The following is a 13,036-nucleotide window of genomic DNA, read 5'->3' as shown; positions in this document are numbered from 1 at the left end:
GTGTGAGTAGCGATAGAAGTCGGAACCAAAGGAAAAAACAAGTACATGGACAAATATAAATTTCCTCAAAACCACGACTGACTTTTAATTGTTTGGTGGGGGACAAGGAAGGATCCTCCACGCGTGCACTATCTGAGATAAGAGACCGAGAATCATCTGTCAGATAATGCCGGCGTCCCCCGGAAACGTTGCAATAAAAGACAACGGCCAATCCTTCCAACACCGGAAAAGCAAAAAGAATGGGCCCTTCTCAGAGCCAACTCTGACGATTGCAATCCTAAACGCAGAGGGTATCACCAAAAACAAACAACAAATCATATCACAACTTTGCCGCACGCACAAATGGGACATACTGTATAAACAAGAAACACACAAGAAAGAAGGGGCAATAAGACCAGAAACAGAAGGAATGAAATTAGCCATAGAAAATCCACATCCTAAATATGGCAGCGCTGTCTTCACAAAACCTGAGATGGCCATAACATCAACTAACAGAACTACATACAATAACATAGAATTACTGACTGTCGAGTGTAGCACCTTCACCGTAACGTTAGTATACAAGCCGCCCGGAGAGAAGTTTAACTTGACTTTGCCGCCAAACTTCAACAACCAGAAAACATAGTTCATGTTAGGAGACTTCAGCTGACACAGCACATCATGGGGCTACACACATACAGACAATGGACATAAATGAGAGCAGTGGGCGGAAATAAATAACTTATCCCTGATCCATGATCCCAAGCTACCATGCTCGTTCAGCAGCAAAATCTGGAAGCGCGAATACAACCCTAATATTTGTTTTGTAAGCGCAAACGTGGAAGACCGATGCTTAAAAACTGCATACACACCTCTTCCTAAAACACAACACCGACCTATCGGAATCCAAATATACGCTGCTTTGAGAACAACTAAAATAGCATTCCGCAGACGCTTCAACTTTAAAAAAGCTAAATGGACAGAATATGCCGTGGAACTGGATGCAGAAATAACAAATCTACACCCAATTCCAGAAAATTATCAAACTTTTGTAGAGACTCTCCAAAATATTTCTCGAAGAGACATACCCCAAGGCTGCAGAGAGCATTTCATCCCAGGTCTCTCTGACGAATCAAAGAACATCCTGAGGGAGTACAAAATGCTTTACGAATAGGACCCCTTTAATGAAGAAGTAGTCCAATGTGGAGAAACACTAATGGAAATGATTAGTGAATTAAGACAAAGGAAATGGGTCGAAACTCTGGAAAGTTCAAATGGTTCAAATGGCTCTGAGCAATATGGGACTTAACTTCTGAGGTCATCAGTCCCCTAGAACTTAGAACTACTTAAGCCTAACTAACCTAAGAACATCACACACATCCATGTCCGAGGCAGGATTCGAACCTGCGACTATAGGAAACTCTGGAAAGGATGGATATGACCCACAGTAGCAAAGTCGCTTGGAACTTAATAAAAATATTTAATTGTGACTTTGGGACAGCTAAACAATGCTCTTCAGTAACACCCAATCAAATTGTCCATCAGCTCCTAATAAATGGAAAACCCAACAAGAAATGTCAGAAAATAAAAATCAGCAGAATTCAGAGTCAAGAGTGAAGCATGTTCGACATACCATTTACCATTAAATATCTTAATCATGGAATGAACTCAATGAAAAACGGGAAAGCAGCGGGAGTCGACGATATATGCGTGGAACAGATCAAACAGCTCGGACCAAGTGCCAAGCAATGGATCCTGCAGCTCTTTAATCATTGCTTAAAAACGTGTAAGATCCCAAAGATGTGGAGGAAATCAAAGGTAGTGGCGCTACCAAAACATGGGAAAGACACAGGTCGACCGAAGAACTACCGCCCAATAGCACTCCTGTGCCATCTGTGCAAACTGTACGAACTAATAATCCTAAACCGCATAGCAAATGTAGCAGTCCAAAAGCTCATTCCCCAACAGGCTGGATTCAGACCCGGGAAATCATGCACCAATCAAATCCTAGCACTCACAGAACACATAGAGGAAGTGTTCGAAAACAAACAAATAACAGGTGTAGCATTGGTGGACTTAAGTTCTGCATACGACACCGTCAACCACAGAAGCTCATGGAAAAACTGTACTGTACATTTAAGGGTCATCAGTTCACAAAAATTATTGAATCTCTGCTGCAAAACAGACAGTTCTATATAATGCTGGACGGAAAAAAAGCCGATGGTGTCGACAAAAGAACGGTCTCGCCCAGGGCAGTGTGCTAGCCCCCCTACTATTTAACCTATACACCAATGATCAACCAACACCGGAACGCACTACCCATTTCTTGTATGCCGATGAACTGGCCATTACAGCGCAAGGAAATAGCTTCGAGGAAGTAGAAGGGAAGTTAGAAAGATCGCTGCACGTAATGTCTGAATACTATAAAGAGAACTCCCTCAAACCAAATCCATCTAAGACAGGTTAGGGCTTTCCACCTCCTCACAAAACAGGCAAACAGGAAGCTGAACGTCATCTGGAATGGCAACAAACTGGACCATACGGACAAACCAACATACCTTGGTGTCGTGCTAGTTAGATCACTGACGTAAGATATCACTGTGAAAAAACCTGCCAAAAAGTTGCTGCCAGGAACAATATTTTAAGATGGTTCAAATGGCTCTGAGCACTATGGGACTCAATTTCTGAGGTCATTAGTCCCCTAGAACTTAGAACTACTTAAACCTAACTAACCTGAGGATATCACACACATCCATGCCCGAGGCAGGATTCGAACCTGCGACCGTAGCGGTCTTGCGGTTCCAGACTGTAGCGCCTAGAACCGCACGGCCACTCCGGCCGGCTAATATTTTAAGAAAACTGACGAATAGTAAATGGGGAGCTACTCTGACTGTATTACGAACAAGTGCTCAAGTACTTTGCTTCTCCACGGCAGAATATGCATGCCCTCTATGGTCTCGATCCACACATGCCAAAAAAGTCACTACAGTCCTTAATGAAACGTTGCAGGCTAACAACAGGATGCATGAAACCCACTCCACTTGGGAAAATATACAAAGCAGCTGGATTCTCATCTCCTGAATCCCGAAAAATTGCGCACGAACATACAGAAAAATTTAAACAGATTTTCGACGAGCGCTACCCGCTGCATGGTTCTTCATGTGGACGTAGCAGACTTAAATCCCGCAAGAGATTTCTCACTAGTGAATTGAACGAGTCTCCGAAGGACTACCCTGAATCACGAGAAATGCCCAGCGGCAATACATCAAGCTGGAAGATTTGGAGAACACTGAACCGCATCAGAACAGGCGTAGCACCAGTTAAAGCAAACCTAGTCAAATGGGGCTTCAAAGACGAAGGAGATAACAAATGCGACTGTGGTGAAGTTCAGGATATGGAACACCTTCTACAGTGTTCCATCTGCCCCACAAGGTGCACCTTTGACGAACTATGGCTTGAGAAGAGAGAGACATTGGACTTGGCCAGACATTGGTCTGAAAGGCTTTGAAACAAATCTCCGGACACGAAAAAGTAAAAGTAAGTAATTATTTGGAAGATGAACCATCAGTAACACAAGATTGCTTTTATTAAGTTACAAGAAACATCTCTTTTTACTGCAAATATAGCTACTTTCCTCTATAATGTCCACAACATAGGTTCATTTCTTGTCAAAAGAGAATAAATAAAGTTTATTCAACCAAAAGAAATGCGTGCCTAAATTAAGTTCACCCTTTACGTATACTAGGGGAATTGTTTTCCTTTCTGTAGTCGGACTTATGACAAAATTCTATTTATATATGAAGATCGTATCTGTTCTTTCGGACATGTCCGAAAGAACAGATACCATGGTGACCATACAGGTTATTAGAATGAAATTACAATGAAATGAATACCCCTAGCAGCATACAGGCGTTGATATAAGTCAACGACGACAGTTGAAATTGTGTGCCCCGACCGGAACTCGAACCCGAGATCTCCTGCTTTCATGGCAGACGCTCTATCCATCTAAGCCACCGAGGACACAGCAGATAGTGTGACTGCAGGGACTTATCTTTGGCACGCCTCCCATGGGACACGCATTCCCAGCTTATTGGTCCGCACTATATTCATAGTGCCCCTGCCCAATATACTCATTACTCGCGGGTTTTTGCCGATTTCCGTAAGAGTTCGGGCACTGTTTGTGCATCCGCACAGAACAAGATGGTCAAATGGTTGGTGAGTCTTAACTATATGTATATGTGAAGATGGTATCTGTTCTTTTGGACATGTCTTCATATATTTATAGTTCATATCTACAATAGCTAATATCAACAATATTTCCGAACCGGGGCAAAAACTTTATAGTGAAGCCTCCCCCCTCCAGCATATGAGACAGAACGTCAGAAAATTTAAAAAGTCAATTTTTTTAAAAATATGTTCATTTTGTAGCGCACATATTTCTGAGAGTTTGGTATATAAAACATATATGTTCGAGGAAATGTAAGTCATGTTATTCGGTCTTAAGTGTGCCAAAGTGCAGTAGTTCCAGGCTTCTTCACAAAGCATTCTTCTATCGCACGTCACTGTGTTTCGCTCTGTGGAATTCAAACGTGTATACTGTATTTTGTAATGGAAGTTATGGTGTCTCTTCAACTCCCAGTCGGCCGGTCTGAAATCCTATCCTCTTAAAAAAAACTCACAATTAATACTGGGTGGGATTATCAAAAAACTTGTAATTAATACTGGATGGGATTATCTGTGATCGAGAGAATAATAACTCTTCAAAAAATTTTCACTCTTTATTGCCTATTAGCTAATAACTTTCTTTATTGTGTGAGGTAAAATTACATATAGCAAACATAAAACCGGCAAAGACAAGAGACAAGGAAAGCAACTCAGTACACATTTCTTCAATACTTAGGTCCCAGCATTATTTTCTCTCTAATCTTGCTACAGCTTTACACGGCGTTCTTTCCTTTCGGTGAAAGAATCTACTACCTCACCAAAGTTCGTCAAACGTTTTGCTACATGAAAAATCAAAATATAGTTGTCTTATACTGAAAACGCTATTAATACAAGAGTACCCAAGAATGGTAAGATTTCTCGATTTGATTACGTCTATTTTGTCACTGTCTGCTGGATAAAACGAAATAGGCTTTTCTAATACTGCAGCAATTGTAACACGCGCTAAATAAGCGAGAATGTTTTGGTGCAAATTGTCATTTTATGTACCTCATTTAAATAAATAACACAACAGAAAATAATTCACCAAGTATCAATATCAAATGCCTATTAGGCCCAGTACAAGCAAAAAGTTTTATGTCAGGAAATACAGTAGTATCACATTTCATTCATACACTACAGCTTCTCAAGCACGGGATCGAAAAGTAGTAGTACAAAATTTTTATATAAATTTGGAATCGTCGAATACTTCCATGTAATTTGTGTGATGTCCCTGTTTCATCTCCTTCCTCGTTTTAACAAACAATCTTGTGATCACTAATTCTGTAACTATTCCTGCCAATGTCACAACCTATTTTCCGAATTTTCTGTCAAAATTTCATATTCTTGGATACACCAAGATAACATATAATCTTTTTTACCTGTTTTCCTGTTAGTCGTTTATTAAACTCTGGTACTCTGAATCTATGGAATTCGCTAGTAATTATACCACCGCTGATCATTCGCACACCCATTCAACCACATAAACAAACAGCGATTGGCATTCACCCATTTGGGTTTACTCCGTTCAGATCTATAGCCCCGTCCCCTTTTGTCTGCGGGAAAGCTTTTATTTCTGAATGCGATGGGGATTCGCCTGGCAGAGACATCACGTACAGGCACGCATTCAAAAATCTACATATGATTCGTTCAGAAATCAACTTAGAATGTGTTCAGAAACCAAATGGGATGCATTTCAAAATCATATGAATAATCGATAGAACAACGTGCGCAGGATGCTAGGCGCTTTGTGAAACATGGTTCTTCATGAATATCAATTTGCTGCCACCTGACATTTCCGCCTGGGGCAGACACCCCGGTACTCGTATGCCCCTTCTAGATCCGGACCTGCATAGAAGTAATTGATTTCTCTTCTTATGACTCCCTGTGTATACTCGTCCAATACAAACCTTTTACACCTGCCAAACTTCATTTTTTTATGCTACAAGACATGAAATTTCTCTATATTCTCTCGAAATTCCCTCCACTGTGAAATTAAGCAGGCGCATTGATCACCAAGGACTTTTCACAACTCTGTAAATGACGCATGGTTTAACTCGCATACAGGACAATTCTCACACGAGTACACAACAATGAATGGGAACACGATTTTTCCTATTTGTCGGTAAGCCCAGATGTAAACACTGTAACAATGAACAACGAAGCAGAAATACTGTTCTGAGATCCGGCAACATAGCATACGCGAGCTGCATGAAGACGTAAAAGCAAATAAATACGTGCGATTAGCGCTTTATGTACATTTATGTGCTAAAAAACGTAAAAGCTGTTAAAGGCCAGGGTTTGAATTTTCGCCTTTCGTGTTGTTAATACGCATCACCACTAGGCGAACTGTAGAAATTTACATCCACCATTATTAGGACTAAACGGCTAATTGTGAAGCAACGAAAATCCACCTGAAAATAGTAAAAGGTTGCATCTTTAAACTGTGCAAATGAAATTTTCCTCTTAATTAAGGTCTAACTTCTGTCAGTCATTGAAGTTGATATGTGCCAAAAAATGCTCGAAAAAACACGCTTTCTGTTAAATATTGTCGCGTATTTCACCCCCATTTAAACTAAAATGTAGCACCCATACACTAAACAAAAGTAGATATTTCCACAAGTCCTCCAGGTACAGCTCATCGATGTTCATGTAACCAGAAAATGAGCTCTATGTCAGGGGTCAATCATTATGAAATGGATAATCATTTAGTTACAATATGATGGAGTTACATGAGTTGTGGCGAAGTTTAAATTGCTTATGAGCTGCGCTCTTGAAAAGTATGTGCAGAGTAAGTGTATGACGAACGGAAAAGCCCAACCGTAGTTTAATGCAAAATTCAGAAAATATTATCAAAGAAAGCTTGTTGCGCTCTCAGACCAAAAAAGAACACAGAAAATTCGACAGGCAAAAAAGTTAGTGAAAATTCGTGCATTTGTAAGAAGATCTATACGCGAAGCATACAATAACTTCTGTCATCATACGTTAACGAAATACCTCGTCGAGAATTCAAAAAAATTCTGGTCCTACGTAAAATCACTAAGCTGGTCAAACGTTTCTTCCAGTCACTCGTCGACGTAGTCTGGTTTGGCGATACAATACAGCAAAAGGAAAGCTGAAATTTCGCGTTTAAGAAATCATTCAAGCAGTAGGATCATACAGAACTACTGTCGTTTAACCGTCGCAGAGGCTCCCTTAAGGACATACAAGTAGGCATCCCTGACATAGAAAAGCAACTGAGAAACTTGAAAACAAATAAGTTGCCAGGTCCGGATAGAATACCAAATCAGTATTAAGGCAAGCTTGCATTTACCGCGAATCTCTCACCTTATGGAAAGCCCCAAGCGTCTGCGAAAATGGACAGGTTGTTTGGTTAGCAGAAGAGCCAACACCGTGTTATTAGAGGAGGCCGAAATGCACGCGTTTTAGCTCACGCAGGCTGGCGTGAGGAGGGAAGGACTATACTGACGTGAGGTCTGGAACATGACAAGGAATTAGAATTCAGAAAGCGGGCGTAATTAGTTGGATACTTAACTTTAATCCATTAATGATGAACGTCGCTCTTACGGTACATGATTCACAATATTATCTGTTCAAAATACTAACTGAATATGGCGCCTTGCTAGGTCTTAGTAAATGACATAGCTGAAGGCTATGCTAAACTGTCGTCTCATGAAATGAGAGCGTATGTAGAGAGTGAACCATCGCTAGCAAAGTCGGCTGAACAACTGGGGCGAGTGCTAGGGAGTCTCTAGACTAGACTTGCCGTGTGGCGGCGCTCGGTCTGCAATCACTGATAGTGGCGACACTCGGGTCCGACGTATACTAACGGACTGCGGCCGATTTAAAGGCTACCACCTAGCAAGTGTGGTGTCTGGCGGTGACACCACACAGGTGACTCCTGTGTACAAGAAGGGTAAAAGAACGTACCTTCAAAATTGTAGACCAATATCCTTAAGGTCGGTTTGCTGCAGAATTCTTAAGCACATTCTAAGTTCGAATACAATAAACTTTCTTGTGAGAGAAAAGTTTCTGCTCACAAACCAGCACAGATTTACAAATCATCGCTCTTGCGAAACTCATCTTGCACTTTTCTTGCACGATATTCTGCAAACCGTTGATGAAGGGCAACAGGCAGATTCCACATTCCTACATTTCGGGGAAAAATGCGCTTCATACAGTGCCACACTGCATACTAATAACGAAGGTCTGATAACACAGAATAGGTTCTCAAACACGTGAGTGGCTCGAACATTTTTTACCGGTTTTTACCCGATACATCGTCCTGGACAGTTAGTGTTCATCGAAGAGAAAGGTATCGTCAGATGTGACCCATCTAAGTGTGATAGGACCGCTCTTATCGGCTATATATGCAAACGATCTGGCGGATATGGAGAGTAACAGTCTCAGTTTGTTTTCGGGTGACGCAGCAGTCTAAGTGAAAATGTCGTCTTTGAGTGACTGTACGAGAGTACTGTATGATGTGGATACAATTTCTACTTGGTGTGATAAATGGCAGTTTGTTCTTAATGTGGAAAAATGTTAGTTAACTGAGATGAGTAGGAAAATCCATTCTGTAATAATAGAATACAGTCTTAGTGGTGCGCTGCTTGACAGTCACATCGATTGAATATGAAGTTGCAACATTGCAAGGCGATATTACCTGGAACGACCACGTAAGGGTGGTAGTAGGGAAGGCGAACAGTCGACTTCGGTTTACTGGGAGGATTCTAGGAATGTGTAGCTCATCTATAAAGGAGGCCGCATATAGAATACCCATCAAATAGATTTTAAGCAAGACGTCGAAGCAATTCAGAGGTCATTTGTTAGATTAGCTACCAGTAGGCTCGATCAACACACGAGTATTACGAGAATCCTCTATGAACTGAAATGGGAATCCATAGGTGGAAGAAGATTTTCTTTTCGCCAAAAACTATTGGGAAATTTTGGAGAACAAGCATTTGCGACATTCTGCACAACGATGGTAATGCCACCAACAAACATCTTGCTTGAGGATCACGAGGACAAGATAAGAGAAATCAGTGCTCGTCCGGAGGCATACAGGCAGTCGTTTTTTCCTCGTTCCGTTTACGAGTGGAGCGGGAAACGGAATGACCAGCAGTGGTATAAGCTAAACTCCATCATGCACCATGGAGTGGCTTGCAGAGTATGTATGTAAATGTAGATGGAAAGGAGCAGTGGATCAGTTTGCACCATCTTGCATGACTGTTGGAAGATGACAAAGGGCTCAGTCGATGGTTTCTGCTACTACTCACACCCAATCACAAAGATAGCCGAAGTGAATCTTCAGTGGAAAAGTTGCTGCTCTGTCAGGTCAGTCCAGATTATTTCTTAACTCGATAATCACCTTGAACGAATGCTGTTTGTGTCATTATGAACCCGAGTCATAGGAGCAAAAATAGCGCTGGAACCACCGGGAAAGATACCAGACATCAGTAAGCACCAGCTGCGAACAATACATCTAAAAATCCTTTTTTTCAGTACTGTGTGAATCAGGCTATTGGACAGACAGTATTAATTCGTGTTTGCCGATGTGATTTCGCAGCATGCCACATCCGATGATACCATAATAAAAAACAATATATTGTGAGAAAAAAATGCAAGACCAGTAACTAATCTTATCTGGATCTGAGCAACTTCCTATATGTGAACTGGTTATTTTGGCTGATAGAGTATTAGCATTGTATGAGAATGTGATGACGTCTTACCCTGAGTTCAAATGAGAAAACATTTCACTATCTACAATGAAGAACTCGTCGAGTTTTTTGAAATGTTTTGGAATCCTAGCACCTGTGTTCAGGTTCTTCTGAAAACGTACGTTTCTGGACTCGGAAAAAACCAGTAATATTGTTTTAACAACTATTTTCTTGAAGAATTATTTGAGAGAAAGTAGGAATAATAATTGCTCTGCTCTAGGTTGCACTCTCTCTAGTGCCAAGCAGAAGTCGATTAAACGCACGTCTGTTCGTCGTGAACCGGCTGACTATTTTGTTATAAATGGACATAAAGATCAGTAACATGATGCTGCAGAAATATACATGTGCATCTCATATCGGTATATGTTGTCGACAGTACCCACTAGTCAAAAAGCAGTCTGTTCAGGTATTACTATACAAAGAGAACCGTAGGCCTCGTCATACCAGGAACTAACTTGGTCACGTGATTAGGTACTGGCATATTCCAATGCAAGGTAGTGTGTGTTGTTATCTCACAGTGCAAGTATGTGTGGTGATAGCAGAAAATCCTGGCTGTTAACATCATCAATGTTTACGACGATGAAATACAGAAAAGGAGTTATTTTGCTGATGGAAAAGGTAACAGAACGTGCAAACAAAATGTTAAATTTATTAAATAAATTCTACTGTTCCAATCACTTTTTATTAATACTTAGTTAGCACATCATGTTTCTACTGCATGCTGCCATCATCAGGTACATTCCATCTACATGTGCATTACATTAATCTGAAAGGTAATTAGGTTTATTTGTTGTGTGCCAGTGAGTATCGAAATATGTATGTTAGTGTGTATATTAAGTGATTTGCGTGTAGCATATTTGGATTATTTTATTAGTGTATTTTCTTACATTTCTCTTGGAAATTTAGTTGTCTGGCACACAGAGCACAGTGACCAACACATCACAGCTGTTTGCGAACATGTTAAGCTGGGATGCGTTTATCACTGGTCTCTGTGTGCCATACATCGAAATTTCCAAAAAAAATGTAAGAAAATGCACTAATAAAATCATCCATACATGGTACATGCAAATCACTTAATGTACACACTATATGTACAGCACTGTACTTCGATACATAACATCACCGGCACACACAGCAAATGAACATAATCACACATCAGATTAAAGTAATGTACATGTAACATGAATTCACTTGATGACAGCGGAATGCTCTTGAAACACGTCGTGCTCATTAAAGATCAGTAAAAAAAATGGACAACACATGTATAATTTTTTTTTCAAAATCTTAAAGTTGGGGAAGTAGATCAGAAGGGAAAATTGCTTAGCAGAGTGGTATTCAACTATCTGGAAAAGAAGTGCCCAAAATAAACATCCCATTGACGATTTGAATAAAGGTGTTACCAAGTAGCAATTTCTGCGATATTGTGAACTATAGAAGGAGATAGAAACTCATCGAAAGCTTCACTGCTTCAGTTGTATAGAACTGAACTTCAAACATAGCACAGAAACACTAAAGAAGATTATTCTGTCTGTGGTATTTGATTGTCAAAGGTGGCAGAATAAATGGGTCTTCATGTGTTCGAACAAGACGACTCAATTTCAAAATAACCATACCACACAAGTTTTTTACGAAAAAATTAAGCATCAGAATACGAGCGGCCAGCGGTATATTCAGGAGAAGCGCGGATTCGTACACATTACACTGAAACAACGTTGGCAAAAGCTGTGAGGAATTTTTTTCAAATAAAAGCACCTGTCAATGTTTAATTATTGTGCTGTTATAGGTGTATAGATGAGTAGCTTGCTACAAAACTCCACTTGTAAGACTACTGAGTGTACTATACCCGCGCCAGATAAACCGAAGCTTGTTGTAGGCATGTTAGCCGGTGCGAACACTACAATCTGGACTACCAACAGTTTCCCACTTACAACACTACTACTAGTGACAATGAGACGCCTGAAACTTGTCGCAGTGGTTTTGCTGCTCGCACTGGCCATGCTCACAGATCGCTTACCGTGCCCCGCCCCCTCCCGGCCCCTCTGACATCGGAGTGCCCATGGTATCTCACTTCTCTGTTTCTTCCCTACTTCTCGAGCGTAAACACGATGGTGTTACCAGTCTGGGCAGGTCTTCAGTTCATTTTATGGCTAATACTAGATAGTTACATACAACACTATATTAGACACTAATGTTACATTACGACACAGAAACGCACTTACGATTTCTGTCTTCATGATACGTGTAGGTGCGTATTTTTCTTTCAGGAATGTGAAGTACTTGAAAGCAAACCAAGTACTAGCCCGTCCTGAAAGTATAATGCAAATTAATAGTAACTGTAAATCTAAAAACTAACGTGGTTTTGGAAACAATAATTGAAAATAATTACCTTTTCCAGAGTACATAGACTTTCTCATTTTCATTCTTTCTCTTCTGTAAGAAGACAATAAGGAGGCCATCTTCTTCTTTACTTCATCCACTTTGCAGCCCATACCATTTGCGATCCACAGCCAAGCGTCATTTTTCTTGTTTTTTGTGTGATAATTATCATCTGCATGATCCCACAGTTCCCGCTTTTCTCTGTACAGTTCTACGACTTGCTGAATTTGCCTACGGTTCCACTCAATACTCATGTTTCCAGAATGTTTGCTAACTCAATAACAACCATGTCCAGGTAGCATGGAAATGTACGCACATAGACTGGTGCACGATAAAGATGCTTCAAACGCAGTCCGAATACAGAGGCACGAACGAACCGCTCCCTTTGATATACCGACTGTTACTAGCTTGTGTTCACGGGTGCGCGGCGCAGCGCAGCGCAGTGCGGCGCATTTAACCGTGCAACACCGCCTGCGCCGCTCCGCGCCGCGCCGCGCCGTGCGGCGCATTTGACTGGGCAACACCGCCTGCGCCGCGCAGCGCCGCGCTGCGCCGCGCTGTCTCTTCTGAGCCTTTCGCCGCGTCGGGTGTAGGCAAGTACTGAACGAGGGAAACGTCTTTTTCAGGTAACTATCCCAAAGAAGATTGTGTGGGTAGCCGTGAGTGTTGCTGGAAGAAGGTAAATGCACATACGTAAGAATTACTCTTCATTGTTTTCTAATATTTAATACATGTTAACCATATACGAAGTTTCGTAAGGCTGC

At 41.1% G+C, this 13,036-nt stretch overlaps 1 protein-coding gene across 2 annotated transcripts in view; it reads right to left on the bottom strand.

Moving 5' to 3' along the window:
• Positions 1-12,728, bottom strand: part of LOC126298310 (uncharacterized) — a 51,787-nt gene extending 39,059 nt beyond the window's left edge. For both annotated transcript variants that reach the window (XM_049989606.1, XM_049989607.1), the window contains exons 1-2: positions 12,283-12,728; positions 12,116-12,201 (exon numbers count right to left, since the gene is read on the bottom strand). In XM_049989606.1, the coding sequence (XP_049845563.1) occupies positions 12,116-12,201; positions 12,283-12,526 (330 nt within the window). In that variant the 5' untranslated portion in view covers positions 12,527-12,728. The remainder of the gene's footprint in view (positions 1-12,115; positions 12,202-12,282) is intronic.
• Between the last annotated feature and the right edge of the window lie 308 nt (positions 12,729-13,036).

This window comes from Schistocerca gregaria, chromosome X (assembly GCF_023897955.1).
Source record: "Schistocerca gregaria isolate iqSchGreg1 chromosome X, iqSchGreg1.2, whole genome shotgun sequence".
Taxonomy (NCBI): Eukaryota; Metazoa; Arthropoda; class Insecta; order Orthoptera; family Acrididae; genus Schistocerca; species Schistocerca gregaria.
This window is presented reverse-complemented; position numbering and strand designations above follow the sequence as displayed.